This window comes from Diabrotica virgifera, chromosome 4, assembly GCF_917563875.1.
Source record: "Diabrotica virgifera virgifera chromosome 4, PGI_DIABVI_V3a".
Taxonomy (NCBI): Eukaryota; Metazoa; Arthropoda; class Insecta; order Coleoptera; family Chrysomelidae; genus Diabrotica; species Diabrotica virgifera.
The window spans coordinates 190,521,850-190,539,838 of record NC_065446.1 but is presented as its reverse complement, the minus strand read 5'-3'; the positions used below and the strand labels follow the sequence as shown (position 1 = coordinate 190,539,838).

Sequence of the window (17,989 nt, the reverse complement as noted above, 5' to 3'; positions counted from 1 at the left end):
TGTAGCTGTCAATGTCAAAGTTTCGGCACCATAAGTCATCACAGGAAACACACATTGGTCAAATGTTTTAAAGAAATTGGTATATCGCTTTTAAAGATGTTTTTGAGTTTTCCATAAGCTGTCCATGCTAGGTTTATTCTTCTTCGTAGTTTGGTTGTCTCTTGTGATCTTTATTTCGTGTCCAAAGTATTTTGCCACTAGCTCTAGTTCGTTGTCTCCAATATTGATATTTCCGCCAGGTACTAGGTTTGTCATGAATTTTGTTTTTGAGATGTTTATTTTAAGACCTACACTGGCACACACTAGCTGAAGTTCATGTAGTATTGTACATATCTCCTTGATGTTGTCAGAGAACAAGACTATGTCGTCTGCGAATTTCAAATTGGTAATCTTCTATCGTCAATGTTCAGGTCTCTCTCTTGTCAGTTAAGTTTTTTACAAGCATAATATAGTACTGCGGTAAACGGCTTAGGCGATAAGGTATCGCCCTGTCGGACTTCTCTGCCGATTGGGATATGATTTGTGTTTTTATGTAGTTTCACCGACATACATAGTTGAGTTGTTGTATGTATTGTAAATTAACCCTGTATATCGGTAGGCTTGTAGTGCTTCCAGAATTTTGTCAAATGTGCTTCTTGCTATATCGTCGAATAATTCTTGCATGTATTCTTTTCATCTTCTTAATTTATCTTCAACTATAGCAGCGGTTCTCAATCTTTTTGAGTCATGTACCACCAAATATTTTTTATTATTTCTGATACCACCTAACTGAAATACCTATCTAGCTAGGTGATCTAATTAACTATAATAGTGGTGCTGATTTTGGCTATTTTTGCGTTTTGTGTACCACCAGTGGTACATGTACCACATATTGAGAACCGCTGAACTAGAGCCAAAATACGAAAAGTACCTCCTCCCGCACCTGATCATCCAGGGTAAGAATAAAAGAAAACGGGGTTCCGGTAGGTGCCAGATTTCATGGCTTAAAAACGTCAGAGACTGGACCCGCTTGATTCATCATCTTTGTTTAGAGCCGCATTGGACAGAGACAGATTTGCCAGTGTAATTGCTAACCTCCACTAAAGGAGACAGGACTTGAAGAAGAAGTAGCCAAAATGTTTCCTTCGATGTCTACAACTTTGCCTGTATCAAGCTGCTTTCTGGTGTTTTGTATCTGTTTAATATTTTTGTGCACATGAAAACCGCCATGTTTGCGTTTGTAGTGTTTCAATTTCCGTAAATTTCTCCATCAGTCATGTTTCATTGTATCGAATATTTAGTTCCGGTTTTGATCTCATTTCCGTTTAAAACGTTGGGACTGGAAGTTTGACAAAAATGCCATAAAATTAGTGAAATCTTATATCTGTTACCGTTAAAACTCGATTTCAGTTAACACCCGAATTTACTAGGAAAAACTAGTTTTAACTAAGCGCTTTAGACAATTCTAGTTTTAACTAGTCGAAACTAGATTTGACTGCTAAATTCAGTTAAAACTAGAAATCGCGAACGAATTTAATTTAGATTAATTTAGATTCGTTTATATGCGATTCTCTTAGGATTGCATATCGATCAAATCTGCCTGACAGCGACTATTCATTTCTGAATGCAATATAGGTTTCGACACAAGACCTCTCTTCGTTTTTATATTTTTACTCTTCTTCCGTTGGCAGGCTTCACAAATTGATATAAAAGTATTGATCATATCAATAAAAAGTTATATTTGCCTATTTCCTGGCGGTTTCAGTCTTCAACCTATCCCGATTTCCATGAAAAATAGCAACATGGGCTGCTTCAATTATGACAAAAATATTTTCGACAAGTACATAATATTTGATGGGATCCATTTTAGAAGCTAACTTTTTTATTTCGCCAACTTCAACAATTCTAAATCATCTTAGTCTTCAATTTTGTAATGGTGTTTTCTTGGCAGACAGTTCCGCACAGTGGCCTACTGAGCATGGTTCCGCGGGTTCCGTGGAACCAGGGCCCGGGCACCGAAGGGGCCTGCTCTAACAGGCTTTTTTGCTTCTTTTATTTCTAATTTGATGGGGACATTTTGAACTACACAAGTAAACACTAGGAAATGTAACTGCTTAAAATTTTTAATTTTTGTGTAGGTACTTATAACAAGTGTAGGTACAATAAATAAAAACGAAGAATACTAATTCATATCAAACAATTTGATAAAAATTTTATTAAGAAACACAGGAAATGGATAAGTTCGGAATTGGATGAACTAACTAATTCTAAGCAATTTTTTCCTATACCGTTTTTTACGAAATCAATACTTTTTGAGTTATTTGCGAGTAAAAATGTTTATTTTAGAACAAAAAAAAACACGTTTCAGGCGGTTTTTCGCAAATAACTCAAAAAGTAAGTATTTTATAAAAAAAAATATTAGCAAAAATATAGCTTATAAAAAAGTGAAAAAAAAAATGGTGTATACCTAATATATAAAGTCGAAGATGTAGCTAATGAAAAGTGGTTTCCTACTAGTCAAATTCCAGAAAAATCAAGCACTTTTCGGGAAAAACTTAACTTTTTTAAAGCATTTTAAAAATTATTTATTTTTGTTATTAAAAAAAGTTTCTAACATCAAAAGTAAGTAAGTTACGATCAAAAGAATGTTGGTCCATTTTTTTTTGTTGGTAAAAAATGGTGAAAATCACCCCCATCGAAAATGAAATGAAATGAAATTAATCGTTACAGCTTCCCAAATTACTTTACTTATCTATTGTTTATAAGATCTGTAAGATTCATTGCTTCAAAGTGCTTATTTTTGAAGAGGGTTAAATGGGTTTAAACGAGTCACTAATCACGAGTGTATGGAAATTTTGAACAGCCGTATTTTAACCAATTTTTGTCTTCAGGAAAATACAAAGTCCAAAATACTCACAATAGCAAAACCTATATTTTTTTACTACTTGAGATTTTTGGTATAGTATTTTTACTACAAAAGCGATATTACGTAGGTCAAAATTTTTGACGTAAGAGAACTGTCAAAACATTAGAATGTGACTTTTCATTATTGCCATGTTTATTATAAACAAAAGAACTGTCAAACTGTAAGAGAACTGTCAAAACAGTGTTTTGACAGTTCTCTTACGTTTATTATAAACATGGCAATAATGAAAAGTCACATTCTAATGTTTTGACAGTTCTCTTACGTCAAAAATTTTGACCTACGTAATATCGCTTTTGTAGTAAAAATACTATATCACCAATAAGTTTAAATCAACCAACTTTATTTTGAGCATTACCTACATAAGTAAGTACTTAATTTTGATGCTAGAAACTTAAAAAAGAAACAAAAATAAAGTTTTAAACGCTTTAAAAAAGTTGGGATGAGTTTTTCCAGAAGAGTGCTTTATTTTTTGGTTATTTCACGTTGAAATATTCGATTTGAAATTTGACGAATAAGAACCTACTTTTTATTACCTACAAATCTGCTCCTACTGGATGTACAATCTTCGTATATACACCATTTGTTCACTTTTTTATAAGCTATATTTCTCCTAATATTTTTTTCGATAAAATACTTACTTTTTAAGTTATTTGAGAAAAACTGTCTAAAAACTGTTTTTTTTTGACGTGAAAAGTCAATACTTTATAGAACGAAAGTTGCTAGAATTAGTCAGTTTATTAAATTCCGGACTTATCTTGAACGTATGTTTTTTCACTCCAGAGAAGGGGCGAACGTCACCCCCATGGCAAAAGCACACATCAGCACAATATCACTTTTTTTTCTTTGACATGTTAGCTATGTGATTGGCAAAGTGCATGTCAATCCAAGCGGTTTTTTTAAAATTACAGCAAAAGCCGTGAGTAAATGCACTATAAGTTAGCTTCAGTTTTTATAAATATGTATATGATATATTTTTTCTGCAACCGTGTTAAAAATGCAATTTTTAGCACTCCATACGAACGTTAAAAATGCTACTTTAAGGCACTAGTGCTTTAAAATATTTTTAAGGCACTTCAGTTCGTATTGACCGTATAGACAATTTTGTATGTAATGTCCAAAAAATATAAAAATGGAATGTCAGTCACGTTTAAGTAAAAGTTTTTGTAGATATTGTCCAGTAATTACGTTTGTAGAAAAAATATTGTATGATATGCGTGTTAAAAAGTACATTTTTAAGGCACTCATGTGAAACTTTCACATGCGTGCCTTAAACGTGTACTTTTAACACTTCATAACATATCATAAATAACTATTAATAAAAAATATGTGTGATTTTATTGGGCGAGCGTGCCCGCATCCCAACTGGAACCAGGGCCCGCTGATCTATCGGTACGCCACTGGTTCCGCATGTTGTACTTCGACCATTAATTTATTATATATGCTTTTGGTCACAACATTGTAGTGACCTTCTTTCTTCTCTGTCTCTTCCATTTTTAAAATCCTTTCCAAGACACGTTATTTTCAAGTTCTTATAAATCTCTGCTCTCAATCTGATCTTAAATATTATTACTATTACTAATAAAAATATTATTATTAATATATGAATAATACACAGTGGTGTAATATAACCAATAAAAACGATGCAAAACAATGAACAGTTTCACACACTACTTTGCTACCGACCAACCGGCCGCCTTCGTCATTAACACTACCCCGAACAAGCCGTAATCCTGGACGTAAGCAAGGCTTTCGACAGAGTGTGGCATAAGGGACTCATATATAAAATGCGAGGCTGTGGGTACAGCGGGGCGATGACGAGGCTGATCTCTTCGTACTTGGGCGACCGGAGCTTCAGGGTTCGGATAGGACAAGTCCTGTCCGAGCTCGGGAGCCCGGAAGCTGGGGTACCGCAGGGAGCAGTCCTGTCACCCCTACTGTACTACCGCAGACGTACCCAGAACTCCGGGTACCATTATGAGCCTCTACGCAGACGACACAGCGATAGCGGCCAAACATAGAAACGTAGACATAGCAGTGACCAACCTGCAAACAGCGTTAGAATATGTAGAGGAATGGTGTATAAAGTGGAAGATAGCCATCAACTCCGAAAAAACGCAAGCGGTACTATACAAGAAAAGTAGACAACAGCCAGAAGAACAACTGACGGTGCAGAACATCCCCATCAAGTGGAAAAACGAAGCCAAATATCTAGGAGTCATCATGGACAAAGGATTAACCTTCAAGAGACATGTAGAAGCCACAGTCCAAAAAACCAACATGGCAAGAGCAACACTAAGAGGATTAACAGGAAAAAGAAGTAAACTGAGACTGAAGACTAAAATAAGGCTCATAAACAGCATAATATTACCGATACTAACGTACGCATCTCTCGCATGGGGACACGTGTGTAACACAACAAAAAAGAAGATACAGGCAATCCACAACAACAGCCTAAGAGAAGCAGCCAAAGTCCCAAAATACGTAGCCGAACGATTCCTCTTCAGAGAACTACAGCAAGTAATAGTCACGGAAATGATGACAGACAAGGCCAGGGTAAAATTTGCAGGACTGGAGCACCATCCAAGCCCAATACTGCGAGAGATGCTGAGGTACGACGTTTTCCACCGGTGGAAGCACAGACGTCCAAAACAACAAATATTGTAAAGAGGGATAAATAAATAAAATAGTGTAAACAGTGAACGGTTCGTAGCTCGAAAACAACAAGTGCCGAAGAAAACGTAACACACGTAGGTCCAATACCACGATCACCTTTAAGGTAAGTCAGAAATACAAAAATACAGAAGGGCGTAAGCCCCCAAAAAAATATATAAAATACAAAAAAAGGCGTAAGCCCCCAAAAAAATATAAAAAACCAAAAAAACCCAAAACAACTCGAGCAACAAGTCATTGGACAGAGCTCAATGGGGCTCGGTACAATGACTTGGGGCCCAAGCAAGCAATTTTAGTTCCGCGGATAAGTAATTAAGAAGATAAAGGCATAGAGCGCTTCACGCTGGCCTAGTTTTTTGCATTCGATTAGGGTACCACATGGAATCTTATGTGCTATGGGGGGGGGGGGGAAGGGATGGCCTGGGGCATTGGAGCGAGGTGGGGTGATCCCTGTTTGTACTCGGGGCAAAACATCTCGCCCCAATGAATTGTTACACCCGAATGTACTTTTTCGATAGGGTGGACATCTCCCACAGGTCGGGTTGAATCAAATTGCTTGCTTGCTTGAACAAGCCGTAATACATATTTGTCTCTTGCAACAATTTTAACTGGTATTCGCCAGTAATTAGAAAAAAGCTACTTTGAACTATTATAAATTACTCTAAATGAAATCCTTTCGGGATTTCTAGTTTTAACTGAATGTAGCAGTCAAATCTAGTTTTGACTAGTTAAAACTAGAATTGTCTAAAGCGCATAGTTAAAACTAGTTTTTCCTAATAAATTCGGGTTTTAACTGAAATCGGGTTTTAACGGTAACATATCAATCGACGCAACGTTACACGAAGACTTCAAATATCGATTTTCAGTTCTACTCCCGGTCACGTTGGGTGAAAACTTAGGACTTACGAAGTCCAATTGCTTGTTTTTAATTTAAAATATAATATATATTTTTTATGTCTATAATCTTACGCCAAGCATACCTAACAAGAAATTCGAAATGAATACAGTTTTAAAAGTTGGTATTACTGTAAAATAATAAGCCATAAAATTTTATTACAGTTAGTGTCTATTATTTTAGGAAACTGGTCATGCATTGGATAGCGAAGGCAATGTAGACAGTTCCCTAATAGAATGGATTAGAATGGGGACTACTGTTGCCACCAATGCACTCTTGGAGAGAAAAGGAGAAAAAATGGCATTTATTATCAACAAGGGTTACAAGGATTTACTTCTAATTGGAAATCAAGCTAGACCAAAAATATTTGATCTGGTAAATATTACTAAATTATTTTTTATATTCTGTGATATTCATTAGGTATGAATCTTTATTTAGGTAGATTGAATAAGTTTTAGTACTAAAAAGTATTAAGTTATTCTTGTGATTTTTTCGTAAAATGCTTACTTTAAACTTAAAATGCAAATAAACATTTAATCTTTTCAAAAAAGCCAATCTTAGCGTTTTTAGAGACTATTTTTCAATAAGTTAGACATCGAATTAAAAAAAAAAACAAAAAATATGAGATGAAAGCCCAAGTCAAGTAGTTTTAAAATTAGTAATTATATCTTTATTTTATACGTCATGTCATTTAAAAAATTCTTAATAAATTGATGTACCGTTGCATTTGTCTGGAAAAATTTCTGATTCGGTTTCTTTGTGGATTCCTATTCAAAAATAACCCCTTTAAACAAATCTGAAAGGTGCCGGGCGAAATTTTTGGGCAGAAATTATTTAAATAATTTTTTTAAACATACAAAAGATCACGTTTTTTTTGCTCTGGAACATATATATTTTTAGGTTTCTTGGGTCATTCTAAACATGAAAGGTATCTTCTAATTTTTCTTAAAAATTGATAGTTTTCGAGTTTTGGCATTTAAAATCTTAAAAATGCGAATATAGGTACGCATTTTTGAGGCTTAAAAACTTATATTTAAATTAACATTTTTGAGGTGGCCAGATACTTAAATTGAAAATAAAACATTCCGCTTCAAGATGCTGAAGAGTGATCGCGTCTAACCTTAATTTATACCGTTGTTTTTTAATTGTTAATTATGCGTGTTTATCCGATTTTTTTGCCGGTGCGGCGCACTCTATTTCAAAAATCTATTATTTTCCTCCGAAAAATATTTTTTCTGGATTCTTTGGGATATTCTAAATAAAATAAATTTTCAGAAACTTACTCAAAAGTTAATAGTTTTAAAGTTATAAGCGATTTAAAATCCGAAAAATGCCAAAAGAACGCATTTTTGGATTTTAAATCGCTTATAACTTTAAAACTGTTAACTTTTGAGAAACATGTCAAAAAACTTATTTTAGTTAGAATATCCCAAAGAATCTAAAAAAATATTTTTCAGAGGAAAATAGGAGATTTGTGAAATAGAGCGCGCCGCACCGGCAAAAAAATTGGATAAATACGCATATTTAACAATTAAAACAACGGTTTAAATTAAAGTTAGACGCAACCACTCTTCAGACTCTTGAAGCTGAATGTTTAAACTTCAATTTAAGTATCTGGAAACCTCAAAAATACTAATTTAAATTGAGTTTTTAGGCCTCAAAAATGCGCATTTTTGCAATTTCAAGATTTTAAATCGCCTATAACTCGAAAACTATCAATATTTGAGAAAATTTACGAGATACTTTTCTTGTTTACAATGACCCACAGAACTTAAAAACATATTTAACTAAATTTATCTTTCATGTTGTCATTTCACATTCGATGACGTCACACTGTGGACCATGAAATAGACCTACATTAAATCTACAAAATCCATAAGTTTTTCTGGAATAGAGAGTTGCTAATTGAGACTTTACAATAGATTATAACATGTAAATAATTTAAGTTTGCATTTTCAGATTTTTATTAACAACCTTTACATTTTACCAAAAAATCCAAAATCAAATCAAACTTTTTAAGCTTTAACCAAAAATTGGCTTTATCTTGCCATGTCATGTCACTCTTGTCATATTGAAGGGCCATTTCCTATTTTCTCAGTTGGTCTGTGCCCATTGAACTGGCAAGTATCTAGCATTTTCGAGCAGGGAAGCATGTTGTCCTTTAGGCATGTATTCTATTATATCAAACAACATCAACTTGTAGTCAACATATTCATCATCATCATCATTGGCTCGACAGCCCTTTCTGGGTCTTGGCCTGTTCCAGGATTCTTCTCCACTCTGATCTGTTTCGTGCTTTTTTTCTCCAGTTTTTTATTTTTAAGGTTTTTATATCATTTTCTATTTGTTCTAAATATCTCAGCTTCGGTCTTCCTCTTGTTCTTTTTCCTACTGGCATCTGTTTGAATATTTTGTTTGGTATTTCGCCTTCTTCCATTCTTTCTACATGTCCCATCCAACGCAGCCGTCCTATTTTAATGAATGTTATGATATCTGGATCCTGGTATATTTTGTATAGTTCAAAGTTGTACCTTCTTCGCCAAATTCCATTTTCTTTTGTGCCCTTATATATGTGTCGCAAGATTTTTCTTTCAAAGGTGGCTAGCAATGTTTCCTCTCTTTTAGTGAGTGTCCAGGTTTCTGAGCCGTATGTGAGTACCGGTCTTATTAGGGTTTTGTATATTTGGCATTTTGTTTTCCTTGCGACGTTGTCTGATCTTAGTTGCCGAATTAAGCCATGATAACTTTTATTGGCAATAAATATTCGCCTCTTCACTTCCTCTGCTACGTTATTATCAGATGTGACTAGGGATCCCAAGTATGTAAAGTTTTTTACCCCCTCAATGTTGTATTCTCCTATTGTTATATTTTGTGGCTGCCTTATTTCTGTGTTTTTACTTACCTGCAGATATTTTGTTTTGTTCTGGTTGATTTTCAGGCCACTATTTTGTGCAGCTCGTTCTATTTGATTGAATGCCTCTATCATTTCTCTTCTTGATCTTGCGATTATGTCAACATCATCTGCAAATGCTAGTATTTGCACGCTTTTATTAATTATTGTTCCTCGAGTATTGACTGTTGTGTCCCTCATTATTTTCTCGAGTACAATGTTGAACAAAATGCATGATAGAGCGTCTCCCTGGCGTAGTCCCTTTTTCATATCTATTGTTTCCGTTATTTCGTTTTGTATCCGGATTTTACTTTCTACTTTTAGAGATTCTTTTATCAGTTCTATTAGTTGTGTTGGTATATTAAATTCTTTCATTGCTTTTATTAAGAATTCTCGGTTTATATTGTCATATGCGCTTTCGAAGTCTATGAAGAGATGATGTGTGTCGATGTTATGTTCACTTGTTTTTTCAAGGATCTGTCGCAGAACAAATATCTGGTCTATTGTTGACTTCTGTCTACAGAAGCCACTTTGGTACCTGCCAACTATTTTTTCAGCGTGTGGTCTAAGTCTTTCATAAATGACGTTGGACATTATTTTGTATGCTGCATTCAGCAGCGTGATTCCACGGTAGTTTCCACATTCTAACTGATTCCCTTTTTTATGTAATGGTACAATAATACCACTGTTCCACACCGCTGGTAGCTGTTTATTTGACCATATCTTTGTTATCAATACATGTATTGTTTTCTGTAGTGCGTCTCCTCCTTCCTTCAGTAATTCCGATGCTACTTGATCCGATCCCGGTGATTTATTGTTCTTTAACGTCAACATATTCTATTGGTATATAATATGTAAACCATATATTATGGAGTTACCACTTTAAATAGTGTGCTAGTTTCAAACTACTCTGCAGAATGTAAGTATTCCCACATGTTTTTTTCTTTCTATAACAGTTACAATTTTAACTTTTTGCTTTAATCTATTGTGGAAATACTTCATTCTAGGCACTGAAGATGTTCTGAATTAGAACGAAAACGTTTTGCAATCCATTTGGATGACATTTTAGATAGTTTTAATAAACAATTTTATACCAGAATACAATTTAAAGTTTTTACTTCTGTATGAGTTTTTTTTAAACTATGGTATACAGCCAACTATTGGGATTTTCCCATTGAATTTAAAAACATATGTCCCACAGCAAAAAAACGTGATCTTTTGTATTTGTTTAAAAAAATTGTTTAAACAATTTCTGCCCAAAAATTCCGCCCGGCACCCTTGTATTGAGATTTGTTTAAAGTGGACATTTTTGAATAGGAATCCACAAAGAAACTGAATCAGAAATTTTTCCAGACGAGAGCGGTCTCACCACATGGACTAAATGTTCAGACGTTTCTCAAGTCTATATTCTCGAAACGCAACGGTATGTTAACTTGTTTATGGATATTTTGCACTAACTTTTGCAATATAAAATCAAAATGGAATTGCGCTTTATGAAGCCACTTAACCAGGGCTGCTTTATCCATTAGGCAATATAGGCAGCTGCTTAGGGCGGCAAATTGTGAGAGGGCGGCACAGGGGCTTGAAATTTTGATTGGGCGGGGGGGCAAGCATTATATAATATACAATACATTATACTATATGATGTAATAATGAAAACTGAAAGTATTTTTTGTTAATTTCAGTCGGTTTCAGGGGAGGGGGCAGCTGCCTCCCCTAACTCTATCAAATGACGCCCCTGGGGCGGCAAAAATACTGTACAAAAAAATATTTGTATTTAAAAAGTAAAATCGAATAAAAAATATGTATATTCCTCATTCATCCATCAATGAAATAGAAGTGGACGTTCGTTTCTAAATAAAAGAAATTGCATTCATATCAAAAATAAAACAAACATAGAATTCTGTTACCTTAAACCTAACACTATTCATCCAAAAAGAACGGAATTAATAAATTTAGTGATTATTGGGCCGTTAGAAGCTCCGCAAATACGGTGAATTGACTGAAAACATCAATATTGCACATATTGCAGAAACTAAAGATTACCAGTAGGAAATCGAGTTAGAGTTGGAATTTTCAAACTGTATTACTACAAGGAGATAACATTCGTGTCGTCGCACTGATATAATATTCCAGCCAGGGAAATAAGCAAGAAATAGACCATGTTCGGGACAATGAAATTAATATCAAGGTAGCCGACTACTTTTTTAGTTATTGTGGACTTAACCTATAGGATGAAAACATTCATGTTTCCTGCCTAGAGATCGTGTTTTTTAATTATTAACAATTTGGTGCAATCAATGCGATTTTTTCCATTTTTGGCACTCAATTAAAAAGCTAAATAGTTGACATAAAATTACAAAATTTATTTTTTTAGAATATTGAAAAACCTTCACAATGACGATTTTTGAAAGCCAAAAAGTTAATTTGTTGCTTCGTAAACTGCAAAATAACTGAAAATCGTTATTTATTAATAACTTTTCCTAAAACTAACTTAGAACTGTAGTATTTCGCTTTACTCAAAGTTGGGTATTGGGGTACATAACAAACTCCCAAAATTTGAGACCGATACATTAATTAGTTTAAAAGTTAGGTATTCTATTTGTTTATCCCAGAGACCTTTGTTTTGCAATAACAAATGACAGAAAATAATGAAGATATGACAATTCTGCGTATGCCAAATGAACGTAGAAAAGTGATCATATCAAAATGTATTAAGAAAAGATAAAAAATTATCTAATATAGTAAAAAATACTAGTTTATAAACATTTACAAAACATCTTCTTACGTAGGTATTCGGAAAGATGATATTTTACTCGAATTTTTAAAAATGTAGTTCAAATGATGATTAGTCATAGTAAGTGAAGGGGGAGCTTCTGCGTTGATTGCACTAAATTGTTAATAATTAAAAAACGAACGCGAACTCTAGGCAGGAAACATGTAGGTTTTCATCCTATAGGTCAACAATTAAAACAGTCGTCAGCTACCTGGCAGGAGCCGAAAAATGCACGAGTTCAAAAACTAAAAAAGCAACTTAAAACTACTACCATTTTCTATATCTTGGGATCTACTCAATGAATTTTTGATATTTCTTCTTTTAATTTGTATGTACTTTTGTGTAAATTACAAATATGCAATTTGTCTAGACATTCATTAATTAATAAACAGTCTAATTTTTTATACAATTTTTGAAAAAATAATATTTTCTCAAAAATCCATTTTTTGTAATGATACTATCATTATTAATCATAGAAAAAGTTAAGGTATATTTTAATGAATAAATTATGTTCAATACATTATTATTTAATAAAAATAATTTATTTATTAAAATATAGGTACTTTAACTTTTTCTATGATCATTAATAGTATGATAGAATTGATAAAAAAATGACATAACCCAGACATCCAAAGTGAAAGTAGTTATCCTCCAACACCAAATTGTTCTGTATCGTCCATATAATGTTCAGAAAAAAGTCACACCTTTTTGAGCGTCGGGTTTGGGGGGGAGAGGGGGAGAATTCGGCAAATTCGTAGTTTTTTAGGTTTTTCGTCAATATTTCTAAAACTATGAGGTTTAGCATGAACAACCTTTTATACAAAAATGTTCTACAATAAATTTGAAATAAAAAATGCCCCTATACATAATCCTTCTAAAATGAACAATTCCAAAGTTACGGAGGTAGTATAGTATAATTGGTCCAAAAAAAGGCCTAACCTAGACATCCAAAGTAAAAGTTTTCCTCCAACACCAAATTGCTCTATATGATCCACATATTGTTCAGTAAAAAAGTTACACCATTTTGAGCGTCCGGTTTGGGGGGGGGGGGGGGGAGATGGGGGAGAAGTCGGTAAATTAGTTATTTCTTTACGTTTTTCGTCAATATTTCTAAAACTATGTTTAAGCGTAAACAGTGTTATATACAAAAACGTTCTACATAAAATTTAAAACAAAAATGGTCCTATCCTTAATTGTTATAAAATCAACGGTTCCAGAGTTACGGAGGGTGAAATGTGGAGGTTTTCGATACTTTTTATATTTCTTGGGCAATTGAAGATGATTTTGGGTGGTGAGGTTGACGTTTCTTCAAGGGCTTATCACTAACACACCATCGGCCACTGAAATAGCAAATCCTGTTAAAGAAAATTTCTTTCAATCAGTAAAAATATTATAAATTGCTCAAAAAATATAAAAAGTATCGAAAACCTCCACTTTTCACCCTCCGTAACTGTGGAATCGTTGATTTTATAACAATTATGTATAGGACCTTTTTTGTTTTAAATTTAATGTAGAACATTTTTGTATAGAACATTAAAGCATATTACGTATTTTTTATGGGAAATAAGCCACAATTTTACTAAAAAATGAATTTATTAACGTTTCGAAGTCCAAATCGGGTTTCGTTGTCAAAACAAAATTGTCAAACCCGATTTGGGCTTCGAAACGTTAATAAATTCATTTTTTAGTAAAATTGTGGCTTATTTCCCATAAAAAATACGTAATTATAAAAATGCCACAAGGAAATAGCTTCAGAACAACATTAAAGCATATTTTTAGAAATATCGACGAAAAACATAAAAAACTACTAATTTACCGATTTCTCCCCTATTTACCCCCCAAACCGGACGCTCAAAATGGTGTAACTTTTTACTGAATAATATCTGGACCATATAGAACAATTTGGTGTTGGAGGAAAACTTTTACTTTTAATGTCTAGGTTAGGCCTTTTTTGGACCAATTATAATATACTACCTCCATAACTTTGGAACCGTTCATTTTAGACGGATTATGCAGAGGACCTTTTTTGTTTCAAATTTAATGTAGAACATTTTTATATAGAAGGTTGTTCATGCTAAACCGCATATTTTTGGAAATATTGACGAAAAACTTAAAAAACTACGAATTTACCGATTTCTCCCCCCTCTTCCCCCCAAACCTGACGCTCAAAATGGTGTGACTTTTTTCTGAACATTATGTAGACCATATAGAACAATTTGGTGTTGGAGGATAACTTTCACTTTGGATGTCTGGGTTTGGATCTAGTTATACCATACTATAATGATATGATTAAGAAAATAGGTATTTGGAAAAAAATAATTTTTTCAAGAAATGTTTAAACAAAGTAGACCCTTTATTAATTAATACATTTATAATAAAATTGCATATATGTAATGTATGTAGAAATTACAAACAAATTAAATTGTTAATAGTTAAAAAAACGGACGTGAACTCTAGACAGGACACGGGTAGGTTTTCTTGCTATAGGTCTACAATAATTAAAAAAGTAGTCAGCTACCTGAATATTTCAGTTATTATGAAAATGATGTAACAGTGTGAAATAGCTTCAGTGAAATAACAGTTAAAAAATAACGGCTACTGCTATCGCAACACATTCCTATCATATACTAGTGCAAATTGCAAATTATACATAATCATAATTTTCCATTTTTATGTAAAACATTCTGTGTTTATTTTCACCGGTGAAAAGTGAATTCATACCATACTGTGATCAGTGTGATTTTTGTTCTTCTCACTTGTGTAAAATATTATTTTTTATAAATTCTATGTTCCTCATTTTAATACATTTCCAAACAATACATTTCTTATTTAAGGGACCGTTCAAGTATTACGTAACGCAGGTTAGGGGGGGTCAAAAATCTTCAAAAACTGCGTTACGTAGGGGGTGGGAGGGGGGTCAAAAATCTTCAAAAATCGCGTTACATAATATTTGAACGCTCCCTAAATAAAAAATTCTGCTTGCATTTTTTTTTTCGCAAAAATGGTACACGTTTGAAAGGCGGCTACTAGAGAATTGCCTAGGGCGGCAATTGACCTAAACGCGGCCCTGCACTTAACATCATCATATTTTTTTTTTGTTATTAATTCGATGTATAACGTACTGAAAAATGACCTCGAACAATTCTAATTGGCTTTTTTCGCCATTTTAAATTATTTATTTCCATTTTACGCTTAGTAAGCATTTTACGAAAAAAATCAGAAGAATAATTTTCGTCGTAAAATAATCGAAATTATTATGGTAGGGGAGCAAAGTATGCTAAATGTCCAGTCACTGGAACGCTTTGGGGACCTATTGGGTTGTGAAGAGTAGGTCCTAAAACCAAAAAAACTTAAGTAACGTTTTCCATTTTAGTGGGCGCTTGCCATTTTTTAATGTAATTTTCCATTTCCAACAATCGTTTTTTCCGATTATAACGCCGTTTATGCATAAATTGAAAAAATGTTTCGAATAAAAGTTATTTATTTTTTCATAAGGAATCCAAATCTGCAATCAAAAATGGGGGCTCCTATTTAAGATTTTAAAGTAACCCCCCACTCTACCTCCAAGGGGGGTCGTGTTTAGTGCCATTCGATAGATTTTGCAAAAATATTAAATAAGTGTATTTTACAGTTTTTCGATCTGATGTTCATTTCGCGAAATATCGCGGGATTCGTATTTAAAATATTAAATTTACCCCCCACACCTCTCCGTGGGAAGTCGTGTTTGGTATCTTTCGATAGATTTTTAAAAAATACTGAGCACATATTTTTTTAGTTTTTCGATCTGTCATTCATTTCGCGAAATATTCGCTTTTTTCTTGTCAAATTTTGGGACTCACCCATTTCCTTACGCCCGGCTCAAATCGTCAGATTTTTGAAATATAAACTCTTTTGCATGTACTTAACTTACCTTATCTTAATCTGACAATTTAGAGTTTTTTAAGGATAGATTTTTTTCGGGCCCCCCTTAACGAACTCCCCTGTGTTAAGAGCCAATATATGGTAGAGGTACATCTGCAGGGTACCAGGTTTCTCCCCATATGATAATCTGACGCACTCGAGTAACTGCAAAAATCCCCGCTTGGACTCCCCTACCATTAAAAAAAGAGCATGTCACACTGAAATTATAATCTACGGATTAAATCATGTTTCAACTTGTGGGTATAAAAGAGACTTTTTTCGACAAAAGCCACCAGCCTGTTATGTCTCTCTAAGGCCGTCCGCACATGAGTCGATCGAAAACAGGTCTCGAGGTTCGCGCGTCTTGCTCGTCTTGTACGAACCCTGCGGCACAAGCGATTGCTCTCCGCACACTAGTCGATTCAGTTTGCTCACATCTTTTTTATTTATCAACCCAAACGACTATTTAGATCTGTAAAAAGTACGGTATTGTTACATTTTTAGTATCATTTGTATACAATGAGCATTATACATTTGAGGGTTCTATTTCCCCAACGAATTTTATAATAAACACCTAGAAACAAAAGTTCAATGTTTTCAGAATTTTATATTACAAACAATATATTTCCACAAAGTTAGTAGGTAGTACTACAATCAATGAACATAACATGCACCGATCTTTAAATAAAAGTAAAATTTCATTCAGCGCAAAAAACAACAAAAAACGAAGGAAACAAATAAAATAAACTACCTATTATGACTAAAAACGTGCGTCTCACTCGAACTTTCTCGTGCACTACGGATCGCAAGAGACGAGAGTCGTACAAGACGAGGAGATTTTGCAATCGTAAACGCCTCGTGTACGGAGCCCAATGCCACAACGAAGGAACTTGAGTGGCAGGGAGAAATCTACGCGATTTGAATCGAGCCGAGTGCTTCGAGCGTCGCTCCATGTGTGGACGGGCATATATTGTAAAGAGAAACAAATTTACTTACCTACAGTTTTTAATGTGAAAGATATTGCAAAAGTTGTAGATGTTTATATATAATCTCTCTCTCTTGGACCATCACTCCTAGTGGAGTATTGGGCACATCTGCGTTTCTTAGCCGATAGTGTAAGACGGCTGGTGGCCAGCTCAGCGCGTCTTCTTGTGTTTATTCTCTGGTTAATCTGCGTACCAGTTACTTCCATTCTCCTCTGTTTCTTGCTTTGTTTTTTACTTCCCCCCAACTTAAGCCGATTCTGTTGTGTTCTCTGGTTACTGTTTTCTTCCAAGTATTATCTGGTCGTCCCCTCTTCCTTGTACCCTTAGGTTGATATTCGAGTGTTTGTCTTGTGATGTTACTAGGATCTTTTCTTAACGTATGGCCGATCCATTTCCATTTCTTCTGTCTGATTGTTGCTATTATACTGGTTTGTTTCGTTCGTTTCCATAGTTCTTCATTTGTTATTATATTAGGCCAGTAAATTTTTAAGATCTTTCTTAAGGACCTATTTACAAAAGCCTGTAGCCTCTTTGTTGTGCTTTCGTCGTGCTTCCAAGTTTCTGCTCCGTAGAGTAATATGTTTTTACACATGTATTGAATATATTTTTGTTGACTCTGTTATTTCACTTGTTTGCCAGATTTTATTTAACGCATTGAAGGCGAATTGTGCCTTCGTTATTCTTGCTTGTATGTCTTTCATGCATCCTCCTTTTCTTTCCATGATTGATCCCAAATACGTGACTTTCTCTACTTCTTCAATTTCTTTGTCTTTTATTTTTATCTTGTTAATTTGCGGGTTATCATTTTTTAAGATTTTTGTCTTCTCTGTATTTATCCGGAGACCAATCATATCAGAGTACTGTGTTAGCTTATCGACTTTTGTTTGCATGTGAGTTCTGTGTTCTGTTAACAGGCAGACGTCGTCAGCAAATTCAAGATCTTCAAGCTGATTAAAGAGGTTCCATC

The 17,989-nt window shown here is 34.0% G+C and overlaps 1 protein-coding gene across 2 annotated transcripts in view; it reads left to right on the top strand.

The window, feature by feature from the left end:
- The window catches only part of LOC126884042 (5-oxoprolinase), a 657,750-nt gene that overhangs the window by 31,735 nt on the left and 608,026 nt on the right, over positions 1–17,989 (top strand). For both annotated transcript variants that reach the window (XM_050649831.1, XM_050649830.1), the window contains exon 3: positions 6,654–6,845. In XM_050649831.1, coding sequence (XP_050505788.1) covers positions 6,654–6,845 — 192 coding nt within the window. The remainder of the gene's footprint in view (positions 1–6,653; positions 6,846–17,989) is intronic.